The sequence below is a fragment of the Trachinotus anak genome, unplaced genomic scaffold (genome assembly GCF_046630095.1).
Source record: "Trachinotus anak isolate AG129_WGS33_773 ecotype Australia unplaced genomic scaffold, CSIRO_AGI_Tana_v1 ptg000049l, whole genome shotgun sequence".
NCBI lineage: Eukaryota > Metazoa > Chordata > Actinopteri > Carangiformes > Carangidae > Trachinotus > Trachinotus anak.
Genome location: NW_027273900.1, coordinates 219076 through 244256, shown reverse-complemented (window position 1 = coordinate 244256; position 25181 = coordinate 219076). Strand labels below are relative to the sequence as shown.

General features: G+C 42.7%; 1 protein-coding gene across 3 annotated transcripts in view; it reads left to right on the top strand.

Moving 5' to 3' along the window:
* mast1a (microtubule associated serine/threonine kinase 1a) overlaps positions 1-25181 on the top strand; it is a 63018-nt gene that overhangs the window by 30101 nt on the left and 7736 nt on the right. For all 3 annotated transcript variants that reach the window (XM_071473321.1, XM_071473320.1, XM_071473322.1), the window contains 17 exons: positions 453-528; positions 949-1021; positions 4032-4192; positions 5116-5191; positions 8433-8642; positions 8737-8838; positions 11218-11350; positions 12626-12693; positions 12845-12921; positions 14249-14457; positions 15178-15316; positions 15954-16086; positions 17128-17293; positions 17571-17672; positions 17977-18099; positions 18262-18371; positions 23626-23789. In XM_071473321.1, coding sequence (XP_071329422.1) covers positions 453-528; positions 949-1021; positions 4032-4192; positions 5116-5191; positions 8433-8642; positions 8737-8838; positions 11218-11350; positions 12626-12693; positions 12845-12921; positions 14249-14457; positions 15178-15316; positions 15954-16086; positions 17128-17293; positions 17571-17672; positions 17977-18099; positions 18262-18371; positions 23626-23789 — 2122 coding nt within the window. The remainder of the gene's footprint in view (positions 1-452; positions 529-948; positions 1022-4031; positions 4193-5115; positions 5192-8432; positions 8643-8736; positions 8839-11217; positions 11351-12625; positions 12694-12844; positions 12922-14248; positions 14458-15177; positions 15317-15953; positions 16087-17127; positions 17294-17570; positions 17673-17976; positions 18100-18261; positions 18372-23625; positions 23790-25181) is intronic.

Sequence of the window (25181 nt, the reverse complement as noted above, 5' to 3'; positions counted from 1 at the left end):
TTATGAGAGTTCAGCTCTGGTTTTCAAGGTGCACAGTGGTCAGAAATACGTCCTGTGCAGGGAGCTCGATAAAACAGATTCAGGCCTCTGCTCTGTCTGAGAAAACTGAACCTGGGGAGCAATGAGGAAAACTAATGTCTGCTGGGGACTGTTGTGCTGTGAGATGTTTTCAGGTCAGCATCAACAAGATTCTCAACTGGAGTAAAGTAGCTATTTAACTTTATGTGTACTATTTAATTCTGCAGGATAAGATTTAGACGCAGGAGTCGTTTTTATTTTAACCATGACTGTGGCTTCTTTCACGTTGTTCTTGGTGTCGACTGATGAGAATAATAAACAACACAATGTTTCCTTCAGAGTGAGACCAAATGAAGCAGGAATGATGTGTAGAACATAGTTATCTAAACCTAAGATGAAATCAGTCATATTGTTTGTTTCCTGTATTTCAACAGGAAGCAGTCCGCTGGACAGCCCACGCAACTTCTCACCAAGTGGACCCGCCCACTTTTCCTTCGCCTCCTCTCGAAGGTTGGAATCTTTTCTTCACACAATAAGTCACGTGAGCAACGTAACAGGAGCCGTGCTAAGTAGATTATTGGATTATTTTTACACACGCACACACAGTCTCTGTCCTCCACTGTTCCCTCTGAGTGTCTGTGCCACATCAGGCTGAGATGAATGAGGGAGGTGTCAGACGTGTGTCCCTCATCACTCACCAAGAGGAGGTGTCAGAGCCGTGGATGGCAGGAGAAGGCCTGAGGGGAGAGAGGAGGAGTAAAGGGAGAAAAGTATAATAGAATAAACTGAAAGGGGAGGAAGTTGGTGGCATGGCTGCAGTGTAACTGTCCAGTGTCCAGTTGAAACTGTACTGAACTATATTGATTATGACTTTGGAAAGTGACAGAGTAACACGCTTACACTCTAACACGTGTTCTCCTGTTCTCTTAGGGCCGATGGTCGTAGATGGTCCCTGGCTTCTCTGCCGTCCTCAGGATATGGCACCAACACACCCAGTTCAACGGTGAGTTTAATGAGCCTGAGGAATATTAATCGTCATGCATCAGAGAATTCGAGTTTATAGGGAGAGGATTACCGGGCCTGTGTGTCTTTATGTGTGTGTGTGTGTGTGTGTGTATTGTAAGGTGCTTTGTCTCACTCAGGATGTGCAGCGCTGCATGAGCACAGTTCGTTCACCAGTCAAAGCCCAGAAAAGCCTGTTGGATTCAACAAGACGATGAACCCCAGATTATTCCAGTGCATGTGTGTGTAATGTCCCAGTTTAGGAGCCTGAATCAGAGGAGGTGTCAGTTTTCTTGAAGATGTGACAGCCACTGCACTGTGTCCTCTCTCAAACGTAGGATACAGCTGACTAAGTTTGTCCTTGTAACACAAAACTTGTGTCTATCAAACTACGCACCACAGTGTAGCAGCAGCCTCCCGAGTTACAGCAAGAGGCTTCTGGTGCCGTTTTCATAGAGAGATTCCTTCATGTTTCCCTTCTCCACTAAATGACAACTGAAAACTCTCTGTAATTTACCAGAGAAACAGGAGAGGAGTAAAGATTTGTTTTTTGCTTTTTCATCTTTTGCTAATTTAGCTGCATGCATATTGAAATCAACACACAAAACTGTATTTTATATTTTTCTTCCTTTGCTAAATTGATGAGGGGGGTGTTGTATTCTTTGCATGAATATGTATTTCACTCAAAGAATTTATTTGCATATATTTTCATGCATAAAATCAGCGTGTGCTATGCTGCTGCATGTAAATTCATGTTCTGAAGTTCTTCTACTTTTGTTTGGTTTCACTTTGACAAGATTACATGCTGCAGCAGCAGCTAAATGCCATGAGTCCACAGACACACACATGCTCTGTGTTCTTTACTGATTATTTCAAAGCAGTGCTGAAGAACATGCATCACATATAAACCAGACCTAAAAATAACTAATCAGTTGCTAAGATATGATCAACCTGATGTATCTGCTGACGGTGACTTGGCCTTTCTGAAGAAAGTGGAGCAGGGATAATTGAAATGAAACTTAACCAATCTGTATTTCTGCTGCGCAGCTGCAGACCCACGCTCCAGTATCTATTTCTCTATCCATCACTTTATCCCCAGAGAACGAGAGATGGATGATAAAGAGGAGCAACCGGGACAAATGAATGTGAGTGTAGGTGGAAGTGAAACGTGTTTTGAAGCAGAGAGACAACAACAGTGTTTTTGTCTGAGTGAAAGATGTTTGGAGCAGAGCAGGATACTCAGACGGGAATGAAAACTGCCAAGGTCCATTTGGTAAATAGTCCATTTGAGAAATGGACCTTAATGTGTATGATGCTCAGGTGGAGGCACAGTGTTGACTAATAATCCACTCCTGTACGTTGCTGTGATATCCTGAACACCATCACTTCCTCTGCATCTTGGCTGCATTTCACACACCATTTCTTTCAGTGCCAGTCTCTCAGCTGTACATATAGTAGAGACACACACTGTGGGCAACTGATTGATCTCTTTTTACCGGTGGATGAGGTTAAAATGGTTTCTCAGTTTCCCCACACTCCTCTGCACCTCCACCCCCCTCCCCCATCCCGTCAGGTTCAGTGCTCTGCTGCTTTTTACATGGGCCATTACTCGCTTGATTAGTTACAGCAGGACCTTGCATACTGAACAGAGCAGATAAAAGGAGGAGAAGTGTGTGTGGACAAGTGTGTGTATGAACCTATGCAGAAAAGCTGCAGGAACAGATGTAAACAGAGTCGAGGTAAAAGATGGAGGAAGTTCAAAGGATGAAACGTTACAGGTGGAGAAGTTTCCCTTTACTCACTTTTATTTTATTCCTCTTATTACAAGTTCAGATTTCAGTTCATTATCTAGTTAAATCAGTTGATTTCTGTTCACTTAAACAATAAAGAGCTTTCAGTATTTATCAGAAAGGCTTTTCATGATCTGTACAGACTGAAGTTTCCTCACTTCCTGTTTTGTTGCCTCTTCAGTGGGAGGGGCTAAGATGCAAGTGAAGATAATTTGTTTGCAATTGAGTGAATTGAGATGTTGACTGTGACACTATGAAAGGAGCCAGACTGATATGAACCATTTTTCATCTGTGACAGGCGTGTTATCCGTCTGTGAGCACGCTCTGTCTCCAGGGAACTTCTTCATTGACTCTGCAGACTGGACTTGCTGCATTCACAACATCATCACTTCAGTGCCTTTCTGCAGCTTGCAAGTGGCTGAGCCCTGAATGGATTTTTATAGCAGAAATCGTTGTGTGGCCAAAGCCAACCGTGGTGTCCCACAGGGAGAAGCGTTCATTAGGCCTCCCATTGATCCAGGCTGGTTTTTCCCTCCTGTGCTGAAGAAAAGTCTTTTGTTTAAGACCGAATAGCTCTGCTGTTAACCCCCCGAGGCGGCAGACACTTAAGGCAGCAGTCAACTTTTACCTCCAGTGGCTCCTTCATTCCCTGCAGTCGTTTCCTCTGTTTTCAGTCCAGATTATTCTGTTTTTACACCAACTTCTTCTGGAGATTCTCCTTGTTTCTCCTCCTCTCTCTTCTCCATCCTTCTTCTTTTAACTTAGTCTCTTCTTTGTTTCAGTTGTTTCCACCCACTCACCTCATAGTACACCTCCTCCTCCTCCTTCTCTCCTCTCCTCTCCTCCTGTCCTCTCCCCCTCTCCTCTCCTCTCCTCTCCTCCTCTCCTCTCCTCTCCCCCTCTCCTCTCCTCTCCTCATCTCTCCTCCTCTCCTGTACCTATTTTTAAACCTGTTCAGGATGCAGCTGTGACAGAGGCTTAAAACCAACCTCACAAAGATCAGTTCACTTTTTACCCCCGTCTCTGTCTCTCTCTCTCTCTCTCTCTCTCCTTCTCTCTGTCTCTCTCTCTCTCTCTCTCTGTCTCTCTCTCTCTCTCCTTATCTCTCCTTCTCTCTCTCTGTCTCTCTCTCTGTCCTTCTCTTTCTCTCTCTCTCTGTGTCTCTCTCTCTCTCACTCCTTCTCTCTCTCTCTCTCTCTCTCTCTCTCTCTCTCTCTCCAGTCATCTAGCTCGTCCCAGGAGCGTCTGCACCAGCTGCCCTTCCAGCCGACCATGGACGAGTTACATTTCCTGTCCAAGCACTTTGGCAGCACAGAGAGCATCACAGACGATGACGGGGGCCGACGCTCGCCACATGTCCGCCCTCGTTCTCGGAGTCTCAGGTGAGGACCCCCCCCCCCCAGCTACAGATGAGATAAACCATCAGACAGATTTCTAGCTGGTGCTGCAGGATAAATTAAGATCATTTCAAAATATATCAACTTTGCTCTAAGTTGATTTGCAGAGATTAGAAGAAAACAAAAGCAGATATAATCTTCACACACGGATGTAGCAGAGCTAAGAAACAGGGTATTTTACACTGTTATTATATCAGTGTCAGTCCAGCCTCCAGTGCTCTGAGCCTCCTCCCTCCAACCATACCTACTGTTATTAAAGCCGCCGCTCTGGATGCAACGTGCCCCAACTACACACAACACGTCACTACTGTCTGTGTTGAGCTCCTCCGTGGTTGCTGCTCTAGATAAATTCATATCTCGTGGCTTCACTAAGTTGAATGCCTTCATTGTTTACCTGAAATGCCTCATTATCACTGTTCACATCACTGAGTGACGCTTTACTGTGATGTGTTTTCACACAAGACGTAAAAGATGCTTCACTGTTGTGACCGTCGAGTTCAGCGTAGGAAGATAAGAAAAACTTTATTTCTCCCTGTGGGGAAATTCACAGGCTGAGATGCTGTGAGATTAAATTACTGAGGTCTTTGCCAGGTGTCCAGTTTGCTTGTGTGTGTGTGTGTGTGTGTGTGTTTGTGTGTGTGTGTGTGTGTGTGTAAGGAAGCATGTGTGTGACTCTTCATGTATATTTGTGTGTTTCTGACACCAGATCCATTAGAGAAACAGAGCACCCTGAATTTCTGATCAGTCTATTAGCATAATGTACAGACAGGATGGACATGATGGGAAGCAGTGAGTTATTCCTTCATTCAGGTGAAAGATGAAGAAACCCCCCCCCCCCCCCCCCCCCCCCCCCCCCCCCCGGTTTACTGTATATTACTCTCCCGCTCTGTGTGTTTGTTTCTCTGCAGTCCGGGGCGCTCTCCATCCTGCTATGACAATGAAATAGTGATGATGAACCATGTCTACAAGGAGCGCTTCCCCAAGGTCAGCCTCACACAGACAAATACACAAGTTTAAACTGTGCATCCACACACACATCGAATATACACACAAACAACCTGCACACAGACGACGACCACCTCTGTCATTGTCGTACTCACAGCTACAGTTAGTGCTGCAGAGGAAGAACTAACACAAGCCTCAAATTATTCTCCAGGACTCACTTTAGTGTTCTACAGTGAAGCCAGACGTCCTTTCATCACAGCTGAAAAAAATCCAACGAAGGCAGAAATATGTGTCACTACAAACTGAATTTAATCTTTTATATTTGATTTGCTCAACTTGAATAACTGCACTAAAAAGGACAAAGTGTAAAGTTCTGCAGTTGTAGATCAGCAGAGTAATTCTTCTTCACAGAAGAACAACCAAACATTATAACACATAATCTGTTGAACTCAGGATGAGAACGAAGACAAACTATTCAAATACTCATTCAGCAGATGGCTGTTAAATTTGTTGTTGATGTGCAGGACTGTGGGGTCCTGATCTCCACCGGGATCCAGTGTCATCACTAGTCTGTGAGGACCTTTGTGGGGGGAGGAGAGGGGGGGTGCTGCAGCTCTGCAGGATTTTGAGTAAGATCAAGGTCAGACAGGCTGCTGCATTTTGGATCCAGATCTTAATCACTTTAAAACGATGGAAGTCAGCAGGACAATGCAGTCGTCTTAACTGGAGATAAATAATGTCTTCAGAAACTTCTGGCTGTGTTCTGAGATGAGTCTGTGCTGAAGAACAAACCTGCAGCAGGAAGCAGTTATCATATGATCTAAGACACAATCATTCACAACAAGTAATTTCCTTCATCAATAAGCAGCTCAGTCATGGTTTTACTGACTCATCATCCAGGCATCAATATCAACACTGACACTGACACTGACACTGACACTGACACTGACACTAACACTAACACTTACACTGACACTGACACTGACACTGACACAGACACAGACACTGATACTAATACTAATACTAATACTGACAATAACACTGACACTGACACTAACACTGATACTAATACTAATACTGACACTAATACTAATACTAACACTGACAATAACACTGACACTGACACTAACACTGACACTGACACTAACACTGACACTAATACTAACACTAACACTGACACTGACACTGACACTGACACTGACACTGATACTGACACTGACACTGACACTGACACTGACACTGACACTGACACTAACACTGACACTAATACTAACACTAACACTGACACTGACACTGACACTGACACTGACACTGACACTGACACTGATACTGACACTGACACTGACACTGACACTGACACTGACACTGATACTGATACTGACACTGACACTAATACTAACACTGACACTGACACTGACACTGACACTGACACTGATACTGATACTGATACTGACACTAACACTGACACTGACACTGACACTGACACTGACACTGACACTGACACTGATACTGATACTGATACTGACACTAACACTGACACTGACACTGACACTGACACTGACACTGACACTGATACTAATACTAATACTAATACTAACACTGACACTGACACTGACACTGATACTGATACTGACACTGACACTAATACTAACACTGACACTGACACTGACACTGACACTGACACTGATACTGATACTGACACTGACACTGACACTGACACTGACACTGATACTGATACTGACACTAACACTGACACTGACACTGACACTGACACTGACACTGACACTGACACTGACACTGATACTGATACTGACACTGACACTGATACTGATACTGACACTAACACTGACACTGACAGATACTGACACTGATACTAATACTAATACTAATACTAACACTGACACTGACACTGACACTGACACTGACACTGATACTGATACTGACACTAACACTGACACTGACACTGACACTGACACTGACACTGATACTGACACTGACACTGACACTGATACTAATACTAATACTAATACTAACACTGACACTAATACTAATACTAACACTGACACTGACACTGACACTGATACTAATACTAATACTAATACTAACACTGACACTAATACTAATACTAACACTGACAATAACACTGACACTGACACTAACACTGACACTAATACTAACACTGACACTGACACTAATACTAACACTGACACTGACACTGACACTGACACTAACAATAACACTGACACTGACACTGACACTGACACTGACACTAACAATAACACTGACACTAACACTGACACTGACACTAACACTGACACTGACAGCAGTCACATGCAGGTGGTGTGAGAAGCCAGGAAACCTGGTGTAGGTGAAGAAAGTTTATTGCACCAGTCTTGTTGAGCTGTTGACGCTCGTGGAGGTCGGCCATGTCTAAGATGTTTGTCACTGATCATTAACACAAAATACATTAAATCATAATCTAATCAAACTGTAACTGAGAACACGTCTGTGCACAGATCTAATGTCTGAGAGTCGACTCCTTCTGTGAACAAGTGTTTACCAGAAAATATATGTCAGTCTGCAGGCAGGTGTCCTCACACACACACACACACACACACACACACACACACACACACACACACACACACACACACACACACACACACACACACACACATCCACACACATCCTCCATTCTCATTCACAGTAATGTACTGTGAATCAATACTAATGACTCATCCCACATATGACTCCTCACCTCCCTGGATCATCACTATCAGGAGAATCATCAGCAGCAGTTTCATACCTGAAACAAGCTCCAGTACAAAGTGTTGAATGGAAGATTAATGGAGCCTAAATCCTGACGATGTTATGTTGTTACACAGGTGAGCGACTGTAGCTGTAGCAGCTTGTGTCAGGATCCTTTAGACAGTTTAAATGCAGGCTGCATTTCCCACTATTTAATTTATTTACCAAATAACTAGCTGGATTATTAGCATTTACTGTTACAGAGCTACTGTCAGGGAACATTATCAAATGAATTTTAAATTCTTTACTCTGTATGAAAAGACATTAACATATGTAAACAATATGTATAGATACACACAGATACACACAGGGGTGACACGTGTCATATGCTGTTAGTGCTTTAATTTATCAAGAAATTCAGACTTCTTTAAATAAAACAAATCCAGATCAGCAGAGAGCAGTTTCTGGACGTCTGATTACTTTAATGTCTCAACATCAGTCTGACAATCACTGACTCTTCACCTCTGATCAGGCCACAGCTCAGATGGAGGAGAGGCTGGCAGAGTTCATCCACAGCTACTCTCCAGAGAGTGTCCTGCCTCTGGCCGACGGGGTCCTCAGCTTCATCCACCACCAGATAGCCGAACTGTCCAGAGACTGCCTGACCAAGTCACGCGAGGGCCTCATCACCAGCGTCTACTTCTGCGAGCTGCAGGAGAACCTGGAGAAGCTGCTGCACGACGTGAGTCGTGGAGGTGGAGAGTAGGGAGGAGGTGATGTCTCCTGCTTCAGCTCCTCACACACTGACCGTCTGTCTCTCCGTCTGTCTGCATCAGGCTTATGAGCGCTCAGAGAGTTCGGAGCTCACCTTCGTCATTGAGCTGGTCAAAAAGCTCTTCATCATCATATCTCGTCCCGCCAGGCTCCTGGAGTGTTTGGTGAGTTTAACGCCACTGTCTAACAGCCTTTAACAGTGAATCCAGACCCACAGTTACTCAACAGACACTGATACAGATGAATGAAGGTGTTTTGTTCTCTCACAGTCTGAGTACGGTCTCCTTCATCTGCAGGAGGAGACCCCTCCCACGTGGAAATGGGAGGTCGACTCCTTAACGCTGAAGTAGCATTAAAGAATGTGCAGAAGTGGGGCTGGCTGTCTACTGTGCATTCAGTCTGAAGTGATGAAACACAGGTTTAGCATATCTAAGCTTTGCATTGCCAAGTGTGTCACAGCAGGGAAGCTGCACTGTCACTCTTAAAAGGTTTAGTTTAAGTCCTTTAAATCTTCTAAACTGCATTTGTTTTACTTGTTCTTGCCTTAGGTTGAAAATAAAAAGATCTGATATATTTTTATGTGTTTCTGGTAAAGTTTGGTCCCAGGAGGGAACAAGGAAATAACATTAAAGAGACTGAACACACTCACACATGGAACATGCTCTCAAACCTGAATACCTGCAGCCACTTAAAGAAACTTCTCTGTCTCAGGTCTTTCAGCAAATTAGCAACACAGATACAGACCCAGCGCCACGACCCACCCACCCCACGTGCCCCCAACTTCTAACCCCTAAGCTGCAGAAAAGAAATAATAACTTAGAAATAAAAAATGATACAATAATACAGAAAAATAATGTTGCAGGTTCTTAGTATGCACAGTCCTTATAAAGAGCCTTTACACCACCTTGTTTATTCTGGAGAAATTAAAGTAATAATCTGTGTTCAGTTTGCTCCAGAGATTTAAAATGTTTCACAGTCAGCATCATAAACTGGAGGTGTGGTTTGTAAGCAGTGAGATTTCAGGCGGCAGCAGGGGGCTAAATTATTGGATCTAGCTTTCTGAGGCCTTTTGGGTTTAAATCAAACTCTGCTTCTTGCTTCCTTTCAGCTCCTGTGTTCATGTAAAACCTGGATAATATTGTGCGCTTGCTTCCAGTAAACGTAGTTTCACCTGCAGCACCATGAGATGTGGATGGACGAGTGTTATACAGCAGGGGTCATGGTTTTGTTAAATCTGTGTCATTCAGTGCATCAGACGTGCTGCACGTCTCTGCTGCAGCAGAGACTCTGTTCATTGCCGCAGGATATTTTACAACTTAACTCCAAACTGTAACAAACTCTTCACCTCCAGCGTCCGTCGTCTTCTCAGCAGCACATCAGATCAGCTGGGAGGCCGAGCCGTGTCCTTGGCATGTTGATACCCACACACCATAACTCACCACTGCTTATTTAGTAATAACAAGCCTCTCTGTACACACAGGAGGCTTAGCTAGACCTGGATATCAGCTCCCTGATTGATGGCCACCCATGTTCTTCACCGGCGTGGTCCCTCCTCCAGCACCCGCGGCTCATCTTTCTGTTGCCAAGGCGACAGTCGGAAGAGGTCGATAGGGTCAGGCAGGATCTGGAGGGGGCTTTAGATCCTCATGGCCCTTAGGTCAGAGACGAGAACACACACACACACACACAGATAAGATGTCGTCCACGGCCGTAGAGTTCATTTAGCATTCAAGTCAGCTGTGAGGTCTGATGTGGTGAAAATGTCACACCGTCCAGTCGGATGTTAGCTGCACGAATATTATCCTGGAGCAGAGCGAGCGATCAGAGAGGCAGGTTAATGCCCCCATCTCCTCACTCTCTCCTTTTTCTGGGGTCGAGGGAGCAGATATGAGAGCGGGGGAGGAGGGAAATGATCCTGGCTGCCCCAGGCTCTGCTTTCTAATCAAAATGTTATTCCACCAACAGGAGTGAAACTGAATCCCACAGGACGACACAAAAGGCTTTTTCATTGGAAAAAAGAATGTTTTCAAGAAAGCAATTTAAAGTTGGGAGGTGTATTAACACAGATTATGTTTGTTTGACAGGTGTTTGGTCATTAAGTTCCAGCAGGAAGAAGTAACGTCTGGTTTTGTTATAAGTTCAGCACGAACTTTCAATTACTTTGTGTGGTTCAACACAACATGACATCAGCTCATTAACACTCATCCTTTATCATCTGTTATCACATCCCATTGTTACTGCTAATGCTAACCACTCCAACACCTGAGTGTAGGTCAGGAAATAGCATTCAGCACTGGGATACATTGTCTTTTAATGTGTTATCAATACAATACGGCAGCTTTTCTTTTTTCTTGCTTTTCCTTTTTTGTTGAGTTTGATTTGTGAACTGACTTGAAATTAATTTTAATTTTTCATTTTTATGCCAAAAAGCCAATAATTCCAGCTTCACAAATGTAAATATTTGCTAGTTAACTAATAGAGACAGTGAAGTTGGAAAAAATGAGGCCATCTTGGATTTCACTCATTCTTTCCTCCAATGACAGGAGTTCAACCCAGAAGAGTTTTACCATCTGCTGGAGGCAGCGGAGGATCACGCCAAGGAGGGCCAGCTGATGAAGGCAGACATCCCTCGGTACATCATCAGCCAACTGGGGCTGACCAGAGACCCGCTGGAGGGTAAGAGAGACATAAAGAAACATGTTGCATCGTTTGTGAGATGTGCTGTAACATTTTATTGGTGAGCAGCAGTGAGATGGTGAGTGACTTCATAGATTTACATTCCTTTAGCAATCGTTCAACCTCATAACTCCAGGACTTGTTTGAGGATCATCATGTTTTAAGTTTTCTTCAGAGTAATCTTTAGTTAGGTTTCTGTACAGTCATGAGCTCATTGCAAACAGGAAGTGCTAACAAACAGCGATGTCAGATGCAGCACTGACTCTCTCCTCCTCCATTTATACTCTGATAGTAGCTGCTGAAAACCTGTGGACCAAAAATTCTCAAAAATGTAAATCACTGAAATAATGTTGTGGGATGTTGTTGGGATGTAGCTGCCTCCGTTCTGTCTGAGGGGCCACAGTGTCAGACTTTGAAAGTTATTGATCAGCTGGACTGGATGTCCAGGATGAGGATATGTGGAGATGTAGAGTCTGGACTGGATCATTTTCTGGCCGTTGCTGCTCCAGCATCTCTGTTTTTATGACTCATGGAGGCTCAGACTCAGTCTAATGTATCAGGAGCTGTTCATTAGCTGATGGGCTGAATGGCCCAGGAATGACTCTTATTTCTCAGCTACTGAGAAACTTGTTCCTGTTAGTTCTGTCTCAGTTAATCTCTGCTAACAATGTGCCATTTGATATCTTGATCTTCCACTTTCTTTTGCACCTACATTGTCATGTATCGACACAAATGCACACCCACGTAGCTGCTTGCATGTCTGCACTTTCACACTCTCATTTCTTTTTTTGGTTCCCCATAGAAACAGTTGACAAGATCAGTTGTTTTCAGAAACAGAATATATGCTTCTCAGCTCAGTGACTTTATTTCACATTAAGTTCATATCTACAGCGCAGCTTTGTAAATGCTTTGTAAAGTTAATTATCATTCAGTTATTCCCCTGCTTCAACATAACAGCAGAATAAAGAGCACAATCTATCAGCTGCACATACAGCACCAGAGTGAAAGAACACTGGAAATTAGCTGCCGGTGCTGCTGAAGGAGGGAGGAGGTGAGGAGGAGGCAGAGCTGAAGGAGACAAGAAAAATAAATAAGAAGAAGCTATTTTAATTCTCATGTTTTTCTCTGTGTGATCTTGGCCCTTCAGCTGTTTTGAAACTTGATAAGCTGTTTTGTTAAAATTGTCTGAGCAGCTGCAGATTTCTTATCTGCTCTCAGCAGTGTGGGAGGCCTGTGTCTCCTTCAGTTTGGTTGTTAACTAACGTGTCTCAGCAGAAATCGTGAGTCTCGACAGCTATGACAGCGAGGGTCCAAATACTCCAGAGACCGATGACTCCGCAGAGGTGAGGATCAAATATCCCCACAGACACATCTCTGTTTACATTAATTCAAATACAGTGACATTTACACATTTTAATATTTGATTTAGATTTAAACTGTCTTTGTGTTGTTCTGAATTATCATTTTAAATATATTTAAAATATAATTCACCAGGGAAAAGGCAGAAGCATCAAGCCACCGAGTGAAGAAGATTTTCAGAGCATCAAACTGATCAGTAATGGAGCTTATGGGTAAGTAACTGATTGATACTTCATTGATCCAGAAACCAAATCAAACCCGATCATTGATTATATATTGTTTAAACAAAATAACTTAACTCTATCAGGTGTATTTACATTTACTTTTAACCAGATTCAGTGATGTAATTTACTCAGGCGTCTCCATGACAACTGAGCAAACATCTGTTGACATTGGATTGAAAGCTCTGGAAAAATCTAGTAAATTGACCTTAAGTTAAGATTTTATTTTATTATATATTTACATGTTAATGAGTATTAACATAATTAACCATAATTAGTAATAATATATGTCCATTGATGAAAACCAGCTGCTTTAAATATAAGAAACCAGCCTGAACGTCTGTGGTTCTCTATGCTGTGGAAAAAGTGATAATATCAAATATTCACTTTTAAACATTACATCTCCACCAGAGGAGCTTCACACACGTTTGATGTGCAGCTGTGGTTCTTTTTACTGGGAACCAAACATAATGTTTACTGAGACAAAAACAGGGTGAAACACAAAGAACAACATGAACATCTGTCTTGAACATGAACATTTACATTAACCAGTTACCAGTTAAACCCGTTAAAGTTGGGGACCTGTGGTCAAAGTCATTTATAAGGATCAACTTCAGGCTTGTGGCATTTTTTTTATTTATTCTGCTGCACAAATTATTTTAAATATTGCACAAACTGTAAACAGATGTTGCCTGAAATCATGAACTGAAGCTGAGTTTATATAATGTGGTGAGTAATTTCACATTAATGTTTACTGTTGGCTTTAGTTTTGTACATGTGTAATATTTTTCATGTGTAACTATGTCTTGTAATTCCACGTGTAAAGAGCGAAACACATTTAAAGATGAAGTGACTGAGACATTAGAAGCAGTTTTCCAGTCTCTCATCCTGCCTCTAAGAATAATGAAAACACCAACATGCAGAAGATTCAGAGTTTAGATGTAAAACACAGATCTGATGGGTTAGACTGAAACTGATCAATGTAAAATCTCTTCTACAACAAAAAAAAAAAACCACTTGGGATTTATATACACAACTATGTGTAGTCTCCTCTTGGTCCAACTCAGTAAACTTGCTGCATTTTAAAAGAAACTCAGTTTATCTGACGCTGTTTAAGTAGAACATTATCTGCTGCAGAAAATCTATTCAAAATTAAAAACTCAACATTTTTCAGTCTTAAAATCCTGTGATACCCACTGAGTCTTACTGTGTTAAGTTCATGTCTAAGAGCAGATGGAGTCTCCTTTTCATTATTCACCACTGTCTCACCCTGATGTTGTTTCCTCAATACTTCTGTTCTCCTGTGTCCCCGTTCCAGCGCCGTCTACCTGGTGCGGCACAGGGAGACGCGTCAGCGATTTGCCATGAAGAAGATCAACAAGCAGAATCTGATCCTGAGGAACCAGATCCAGCAGGCGTTCGTAGAGCGAGACATCCTCACCTTCGCAGAGAACCCCTTCGTCGTCTCAATGTTCTGCTCCTTTGAAACGCGGCGACACCTCTGCATGGTCATGGAATATGTCGAGGGTAAGCGAGTGAGGATGGACTCAGTGAGAAGATGAGGCAACTCGGTTTTTTCCTGCTCTGTTTGCTGTTTCTTTCTCTGAGCCCTGAGCGGATGTTGGCTCAGGTTTCTATCTGGTTTGTGAAATAGCGACGACCCGTTTCAGTTGTTTAATTCTGAATAAAATGTCAGCTAATTAGCTGCATAGTCAGTGGTGGTTTTTGTCTGCTCTGGCCATGTTTCCCTCTACTTCCAAACCAAAGTTGACAGATTCAGGAAAATGAAAGTTACATGGTGCAGTATAAACACTTAAATCTCCAGAAGGGCAGAGGAGATTGATCTGACTCTTATTTCACTATCACAATGATTTTCATCATGAAAGTCAAGCGAGGTCAGTGGGCTCGCTCTGCCTACCGTCGCTGGGATGAATTTCCTGGAGGGCGGCTGGGGACAGGGTTGTGGCTCAGGCTGCAGCAGCTCTTGTGTCTGTGCACTGACACACTGAGGCATGGAGGGTAGTGATGAGTGAGTGTGGTGGATTACAGGCCACAAGAAGAATAGAAACATAAACAATAACATGTTTATACCAATAGAATCACATGCACATGACTAAAATAAGATTATTATTATTATGAATCGTCATCCTGCAGACTTTCACATCAGCCAAGTTTTCCTGTCAAACCTATGAAAAGGCAGAATGTGCTGTCAGTGAAACGATAATCCTGGTGTTTGTGTGTCTGCAGGAGGTGACTGTGCCACTCTGTTGAAGAACATCGGCGCTCTGCCTGTGGAGCTGGCGAGGATGTACTTTGCTGAGACAGTTTTAGCCCTGGAGTACCTGCACAACTATGGCATCGTCCACCGAGACCTCAAACCTGACAAGTGAGTGTTCGGAGCTGCACTGATTCTGATTCTGACTCTTTACACTGACAATGGATCACGTGACTGTGTGTAACGTGAACGAGGTCGTTCATATGATGATGAACTCACTAATCACCTGACAGCAGTTCTCTGAGCTGCATCTAGCATCAATAAGCTAATTGTTCTGGCTTCACCGCTCACACCTTCACTGTTTTATTCATTTTTACTGTTTTCATCAACTGAGTAGAGACATGAGGGTCTGAGAAACACACGGTGAACTTCCAGACAGACAGAAGCAGCAGCTGGTGAAGGTAGTGGAGCATTTATGAGCTGATGAGCCAGATATTTATCCTCAGGAGTTGGTGCAGATCAAAACCAGATAAATATTGGACTTTAAATTTATCATGTGGCCAGAAACACAAATCGATGCTGATCTTTCTCCATGTCTGCTACATGTTTAAATAATTATTTTAATGAATATTATTAATTATTTAATTAATCAACCGTTTGCTAACCTGTTAACTATATAAACTGTATAAGATGATAATATAGTTCTGCTGCCTCATGTGGCCGAAGAATAAACTGATGCTGCTTTGAAGTTCCTGTCTGGTGTCAAGTGTCCAATGGTAGAAACTTCCTGTTTTCTCTCTCGATTTAGCCTCCTGATCACCTCCATGGGCCACATCAAGCTGACAGACTTTGGCTTGTCGAAGATGGGCCTAATGAGCCTCACCACTAACCTTTATGAAGGACACATCGAGAAAGATGCCAGAGAGTTCCTGGACAAGCAGGTACAGCACCTGTAACCCTGCACCACACCTGTACGGCAGCTTTCCCAACATGGATTCCAGCACTTTATCATCACATTATAGCAGAAGAGAAGCTGCTGACAGATACGTTTCATTAGCAACAGTATGAATGTGGTATGTGCAGAATCTGTGAAATGCTAAGAGGATGTGTGGCGGCTGAGCAGACGACTGCGACTCACAGCTTCTTTTCGTCTTCTGCAGCCATGAGAGTCAACCTGCCATCATCCGGCAAAATCAATGATCTCCAAAGAAAGACACTGCATTACAGTGCTTCCTGTGTTGTCTGAATTAGTGAATCATTAATGCTCTCCATCTCCATCACAGTCCCACTTTGCAATTATGGTTATTGTTTATGCTCTGAATGAAACCAGTCATAATCAGTCCGATCGCTCCTCGTGCTCTGCAGCTCCTCTGGGTGGAAGCAGGCGTCTGCTCGTCTGCCACTTATCAGCTCACATCTGTGGAGGAAACAGAGCAGGGCTTCGCTTTTCATGTGTCTACTGCAGTTTCTGATTAACAGAGTATTTCTCACTAAGACAGCGATGGTGTCTGCACATGTGTAACTGCTCTCATACACACACACACACACACACACACAAACACAAGTGCCTATATTTACAGTGTATTTAGTATAAAAAATGATCATGTAACAGCACATAACTGTTTCCATTTTACTGCCTCTAGTGTTAAAGGTCTGGTTCATCCAAACCACAGAATTTGTTTGTGTAAGTTTTATTTTGATAGATTTTAAACCTCCCCCACTGAAACGTCCCCCCCTCCCTGACACAATCATTTTTACTGCAATAAAAGATTATTATCAGAAAACTCTAAAGTTGTTTCCAGAAACAGTTTCTTATTTACCTGGACAGTCCCCACAGTTCACAGATCTGTCTTGTGCTGTGATTGGATGAACTGACCCTTTAAAGAATATCTGAGGGGAAGTGTGTGTGATGAAGTTTAAAGATTTTAGACGACATGTTTTCTGGTCTGTCAGAGCTCCTAAACTGATCTGGATCCCCTCAGGTATGTGGGACTCCAGAGTACATCGCTCCAGAGGTGATTCTCCGTCAGGGCTATGGAAAGCCGGTGGATTGGTGGGCCATGGGCATCATCCTCTATGAGTTCCTGGTGGGCTGTGTGCCTTTCTTTGGAGACACTCCAGAGGAGCTGTTTGGACAGGTGATAACAGGTGAGAAAATACTCTCAACAGTATTTCTGAGAGAATGAACCGGACTTCACTGATGAAAAGCAGGTGCATCATGAACCAGGTATGTGAGGAAAAGATGAAGTTTGAGCAGCAGTGCTACTCCACCAACTTTTCTTCCATATTTAATGTGTTATTTTCCTCAGGTTTTAAAGGCAGTTTTACAGCAGTTTGGACTAACCTGCATTTTCTCATCATGACACCTTCAAAAAGAAGAAATCTTCTCTGACCTGTTGCTCTGTCTCTTTGTTGCTTCTGTAAGATGATATAGTTTGGCCGGATGGAGATGACGCTTTGCCTGCAGATGCCCAGGCTCTCATATCTGCTCTGCTGCAGACAAACCCTCTAGTGAGGCTGGGCACAGGTACTAACTTTTGCATTTACTTGACATCAGACCGACCAACTGCAGCCTTTTGGCAACAAGACTGAGGAGTCAAAGTAGCATAAAAAGAACTGTTTGCTTATTTGCTATCAGCACGTTAGCTTAGCACAGTTTCTGTATTAGTCTCATCATCCTCAGGTGTATTTTCCAAAATGATAAACTGTTCCTTCTAATTACTCTGCAGTCTACAGATGTGAAATTAACTCTCATCTCTTTTAAGCACAGTGTCCATCCAGATGTTTGTGTCTGACGCTGACGGGTGTGTTGTTTGTGCACCTGCCGGCAGGTGGAGCGTTTGAGGTGAAGCAGCACTCCTTCTTCACTGAGCTGGACTGGAACAGTTTGCTGAGGCAGAAGGCAGAGTTCGTCCCTCACCTGGAGTCAGAGGAGGACACCAGCTACTTTGACAGTACGCTGTCTGGATTTATGTATCTGTAAAGTGCAGCGGTTACATCAATATTAGCTTTATCGCACAATAATTTCCTGACACCGTTCTGGTCAGAAATACACGTTTCACATTGAACTGTCAGCTCTTATATTTCATGGCCTCTCTCGCTCCCTCCTCTGCCAGCCCGCTCCGATCGTTATCACCACATCAACACGTACGACGAGGACGACACCAATGATGACGAGCCGGTGGAGATCAGACAGTTTTCCTCCTGTTCTCCTCGCTTCAGCAAGGTCTGCATCCTCTCCCCTGTCATCACTCCCTCCATCGCTTTACCTTTTTCTCCCAGTCAGTCTGTTATATTTTGTCCCAGAGTCTCACTTGAGATTATGTGACAGGATTAGATGAGGAAGAGTCTTTGATGGATGAAATGAGGTCAAACTGTACAGAGAGTAGCACCTGGAGGACGGACGCAGGTTTCATACCTGAAGTTCAGAGAGTCTAACTGGGCTGTTGGAACCGTTGCACCGCGGCTCTGTATCCCTCGTCTCTCCAGTTTCTTTTTTAAGCAACACAGAGGCCGTGTACCTACAGCCTCACTCCGCCCTCTTTACTCTACCTGTCTGCAGATGTGTTTAATGATCCAGACAAGCTTTCGTCCTTAGTTTTCATCCCCTCTTTCTTTCTTTTCCCTTCTCTGTGAACTGTGACTCCCTCTCTCTGTCACACTTTTATTTTTTCTTCTCTGGTGGGATTTTCTCACCTCGTGCTGCCTTTTTGTTCTCTCTCTCTCTCTCACTCTGTCTTCCCATCTGTGTCTCACCTGGTCTTTCCTCTCATGTCTGGGCTGTGAAGCCGTGAAGAAGCTCTTCAGTAAATGGAAAGTGCCTCATCACGGAGCCAATTTCAACTAAGTCTGAGTTGTGTTTGAGGTCAGAGTTGAGAGCTGTTGAGTAGCTTTGCTCAGGGAAAGCAGGTGGACAAAGACCTCGGCTGAATACACACAGTGAACACACATATTTCATGTGTTCTGATTCTCTAATGTGCAGCTCCAATGATTAGTTGACTAATTGATTAGATGATGATAGAAAATTTATCACCAACTACTTTGATAATAAATAATAATAATAATAATAATAAAGTTATTTTTAAGCAAAAATCATTTAGATGTTTCAGCTTCTCCAGTGTGAGGATTTTCTGCCCTTCTCTCATTTACAGCGAAAGATGAATATCTAAGACATTTAATAATAACCTTTGACAGACATTTTTACTGTGTTCTGACATTTTATAACAATTAATCAGTCATTCAAGTAAAAGAATCTGATTAAACCTCTTAACATCCACTTGTTTTTAACCTAATTTCCACACATTTGCCTTTGTAAATGTAATTAGCTGTAAAGAACTGTAAGGCTAAAATGAACTTACGAGACGTCATTTGAAAGGTAACATCTTCTAGTTCCTGAAAATGTGCTTGTGACTAAATTCCAGCCTACACTACATCAGCTCATACATGATTTCTTTTGTATTTTTAATAACAATAACTATGATATACTTCATATAAGATTAATGGGGTGCTTCACATTAATCTTGTCAGAAACTCAGGTTTGAGGCTTGAGACCTCTGGGCCTAATAATGTGGTTTAGCAATAGTATGAAATGGTGTACACTTCCTGTCTCCTAAGTGGGCGTGGTCATGATGTCACAGCAGGAGAAACAATACAAATTCATGCCTGATTTTCCCGCTCGTTTTTATCCGCTAGCTTAATATCTGATCAACCCAGAACAAGATCATGTCAGTCTGATCACATTCTCTGTTTCCCTCCAAAACAGTTAAATCATAGTAACAGATATTATTAAGCAAAAAAATACAAGTTTTATTGAAGTTTAAACTTTTAATTCCTGGTTTCACGTGTACGTCTCTGAACTCCTGTGGTCGGAAAGCGTCGTCTGCAGCAGTGAAACCGTCAGAACTGACAGAGACGAGGTCGTGTTGTGTTGAGACAGGTCTGAAAATAACATTTTAATGTCAGAATGTTCTGAAAATAACTGAAAATGATTTGTCTCCATCTCCACTGTCTCTGGACTTATGTGAACCTTAGACGCCTCCTGGCTCCTGTGGAATAAAGGCCGAAGGCATCATCGCGTTTAGCCTCGGCTGTGCTCGATGTGTTTATCAGCCCCTCCTGGAGTGAAATCTGATCCGATCTTTACAGGGCCGCTCTCAGAGTGTTTCCAGAGAGCTAATGAACAAACGCACATCCTCTGATACGGCGCAGACGCAGCAGGAAAGGAGAGAAACGACAGAAAAGAAGGAAACAGTCGTTTGTAATCTGTGACTTCATGTTGGTGTTCATTGGACCCGTAGAGACTCTTTGATTACAAACAACGAAGGATTAGACAAGAGTTCTGGAGGTTCTGGACCCACAAAGAGGTTCAGAGAATCGGCCCCCGGGGGTCATATCCGGTGTCCGGGTGTGATATTAATAAATCACATAATTACGATGAGCGAAAAATGATCGGAACATTTAATTCTAGAGACTCTAACCGATCTAACGATGTGTGGCTATGGTGACAAAAAAAATGTCCTTTCCCCATTTATCATGGGAAACTGGGTCAGAACCTGCAGTCTGTTCCCGCCGGCGGGGCCACAGCTTGTACTGTATACACCATACAGTAGATTCATGTTTCTACAAAACACACAGAATCCAACACATAACATTTTAAAGTGAGTGCAGTTTGTCCATCATGGAGCTACAATGTTTAAAGGCAAAACATGCAACATAAAATGAAACAATAAAATCTTCAAGGTAAAATGACAGAAAGTTAGAAAGATCTGATTTATTGACCAAAGATTAGTGGCAGGCACCAGATGAATCTGTGTGTTTGGCTTCGTGAGAAGCACTTCACAACTCTCCCCACTGAGCATAATTATTCTTTCCACTGCTTATTAGTACAAAAGAGACCATCGAGCTTTAATGTATCAGCTCATTTAATATGTCCTCATGTGGCTTAATTACCTCTGTCTCTCAGTGTTGCAGAAACACTTCATTCAGACAGTGAGGATTAGTTCATATGCAGTAATAAAATATAGAATCAGAGCAATTAACAAATAAAGATGAAACCGTTTGATTAAAAAAGTGAATGAGTGAATGTAAATGACCTGACAGCAAATAATCTGACTCCAAAATAAAAACACAAACAAACGTCTCATGAATAATCACCCGGAGCTTAAAGCAGCTTTTCCTAAATGTCTCATGGCTCTTTATGTTTGAATAAAAAAAGAGATGTTTCACAGCTTTAAAAAGTGGTTCTGGCTGTTAACGTGGTTTTGGTTTCTGAGGAGACACCTGGGTCTTCAGCTGATACTTGTTTCCATGGTGCACGGCTGAATGTCTGTGGGCTTTAACGTAGCTCGTCTTGTTGTCCTCCCCCACAGCTTAGCTTCCCTTTGTTACTGTGCACATAATGAGAGCTTTACAGAGTAACTGTGCATGTCTTTGTGGATATGTCAGTGCTCACATGCCTGCACGGTAAAAACATCGAGGCCGTGTTGTTTTTCAGTCATTTCTTGCCTTTTAAATGTTTTAGCTTGTTTTAAGTCCACATGGTGCTAGAAGTCAGGTTATTATCCTCATAAGGAACACACTGAATATACTGTTGTCACTGGCTTTGAAAGGCAGAATTAGGATTTTTATATTAGTTAATATAGATTTGAGAAAGGGTTTTGATTTTCCACTCTGCTGTGTTGACTGCTCATTTTACAGTATCACAGCAATTTGCTACTGGTAAAACATTTGTCTTTATCTTCTTATTTATATTGAGACAAACACATCTGGGGCCAAACTGTGCCTTTGTCAGTCACAGGAATACAAACAGACTCAGGTGTGTCATTAAAGAAATTCTCCCACCCACAAGTGAAGATAATGTCAATGATATATTCTAAAGATAAAGAAAGGATTTCAACCCACTGTTCAGTTCTGAGTTTATTAAATGTGTCCTAAGATTACATAACGAGCGGCATCCTAACAAATATATTTATATCTGTTGATTGATGAAGGAATTCCAAATATCAGTTTGTGCTCCTGTGACGACGGCTGTGAAAACCAACATGGAAATTTTAATATTTAGATGGAAACTGCAAATAACCAATATGTTGTGCCAGTATTTAAATTTTCTCTATTTTCATGCCAGAATGTTTAAAAATAGATGGATTCTGAATGTTCCACTTGTACTTAAACCTGAAAACCAGAACAGAGGGTCCTGCAGGAGGAGGGACATTTCATTACTCATCTGAAAGGATGAAGCACAGGAGGAAAACTGAGAGCAGAACAGGAATTAAATGGTCAATGTTGTCACTGTGGAGAATTAGATCAGTGGTGATCAGCAGCCGTCTGTCAGATGTTTTTAAACAGGAAATCAAGTGAAATCCATCTTAACAAATCTGGATCATTATCCTGTTCTCTCAATCTGTTCAGCACTTACATAACACTTACAACACGTATAACACAACCAGAGATATCATCGCTTTTCACTCCATTATCATTGTCTTACCCTGGTGCTTACATTACTGACCCATCCCTTAGTTATGCTGCTATAGAGCTAGACTGCTGGGGGATTCCCATGATTCACTGGGCGCTCTCTCCCTATTTCTGTCTCTCTCCCCCTCTCTCTCTCGATGACCTCATGCCATTAACTTTGTTTCCTTTTCTCTCCCGTAGTTTGTGCTTCTCCTCTCTCTCCCTCTCTCTGTCCTCATTCTGCAGGTATCTCTGCCTCGGGAGCAGCAGGATCCAGATCCACCACTACTCATCTTTACTATTAACCACTGTTACCTGTCATCATTATTATTGATAACACCATTACCTACACAGCTGTTCCTGGTCTCTCTCTCTCTCTCTCTCTCTTCTCTCCCCTCTCCTCCCCCTCCCCCTCTTTCTATCTTCTCCTAAACCCAACCGGTCGAGGCAGACGGCCGCCCACCCTGAGCCCGGTTCTGTTGGAGGTTTCTTCCTGTTAAAAGGGAGTTTTTCCTCCCCCCTGTCGCCAAGCGCTTGCTCTTTGTGGGAACTGTTGGGTTTTTCTCTGTAACAAAGTAAGGTCTTGACCTTACCCTGTAAAGTGCCTTGAGATAATGTATATTATGATTTGGCGCTATACAAATAAAATTGAATTGAATTGAATTGAATTACATTACCCACAATGCAACTCTACTGTCAATACTTCAGTCGAAGATTTGGGTGTGTTTTGCTGGAAGTAGCTAATAAAGTGGCTCCTTCTGACTCCGCACCCCCACAGTGTTTCATTCAGTTCATCAGATTTCATGCAGTTTCCTCTAAAGCCTCTGTTATCAAACTGTGTTTTGAATGTGTTTATGTTTTCTGCTTTTTCCTCATGTAGGACTGAGCTGAGTCATGAATAAAACATGTCAAATTTTTATTATATGTCAGATATCTGAAACAAATACAGTAATTATACACAAATATATCGCTGAGCTATTAATAACTGCTAACAGACCGAATGATTATTGTTCTGCCTGTGTCCCCTGCAGGTCTACAGCAGCATGGAGCATCTCTCTCAGCTGGAGCAGAAAGCTACGACCTCTGTGTCCCGGCGAGAGCACAAGGGCCCGCGGGACGACAAGGTGACCAAGAGAGAGAGTCTGGGCAGCTTCAGCATGAGGGACAAGAGCTGGAGGACTGGATCTCCTGAGATGTGAGTGACGAGGTTTATAAATGAGGGAATTTAGAGGCACAGTCGTGATTTTTTTATAGGCACGTGGCAGCCGGAGGTGGGGTGTTCTGTGTGTTGGTGTAAACTGGGGCTGTTGAGAAGGTGAAGGTGGTTTCCTGATGGTTTTTCCTCTTCGCCGTCACGTAGCCCAGGGAGTCGGAGGAACACCAGTTCTGACACTTGTATAAAAAATCTTGTCGCAGGAGTTCACACTCACTTCGAGTCAACAACAGCAACAGATCTCACCTCTTCTGAGTCTGAAGACCAGGAAGGTGGAAATGGTTCATACGTCTCACAGAAGAACAGTGTGTCTCTGATGGGTTTTCATGATTTGTTATGAAAAACATAAATGTAGCTGTTTTTCAATTTTTTTCTTCCAATGAAATGACACAAAAAAATACTTGTAATTTTAGGACTATTGAACACAGGTGGTTTAATGTTTGTACCCTCAGTGTGAGGGTTTTTGGTCTTTATCTGCTACACCTGTCAACACCTGTCTGACTCTCACTGTGTTTATTCAGATGGGATTGAAAATAAAAAAACTCCTCTCAAGGGTTTTAGTTTTTGATTCCTTGGATGTGATTCTGCTCTGAGGTGTCAGGCAGCAGCGCAGAGAGAACGCAGCCTCCTGAGTTCAGACCACATGTTATTAAAGATGCAGTTTGTTGGATTTACTGGCATCTAGTGGTGAGGTTGAAGACTGCAACCATCACATTCCCCCTCCCTTCACCGTCGCCTTGTAGGAGGATCTACAGTGGCCCCCAGGTGAAGTAAAAATGAGAACGGTTCTCTCTTGAGCCAGTGTTTGGTTTGTCCATTCTGGGCTACTGTAGAAAGATGGCGGGCTCCGTTCAACAGGACCCCCTCCCTGTGTAGAGCTCATTCTAAGCTCACACAACAATTCACAGTTATAGGTGATTAAACACTAGTGAAAACATGATTATGAATATTATATTTCTTCAACAGATCCTCTTAAACTCTACACACTGAACACATTAACGTCACCTCTCACCTCTCAACTCAGTCTTTAGGAAACACATCAGAGCTTCAATGCCTCCATATTCATATGTACAATAAAATAATTCATATATTCTGCTTTTATGATGGACTGAAACATGTGATAAGGGGAAGGTGGCTCATTGCACTTTTCCTCTGTATCATCCGTCCAGATATGATTCATCTCAGCTCCGGTTCACTACACGTTTACACAGAAACATCACTTCATCTGTTTTTCCATCTCACTCTTTTCTCAGCTTGGCGCCAGAGAAACTATGGGATGGATCACCAGGAAATCTGGACCACACATTCATGTCTTTAGACGTCAGGTCTTGTTGGAGAAAGGATTCTTATATTTCATCGTGTGACTGTGTTCAT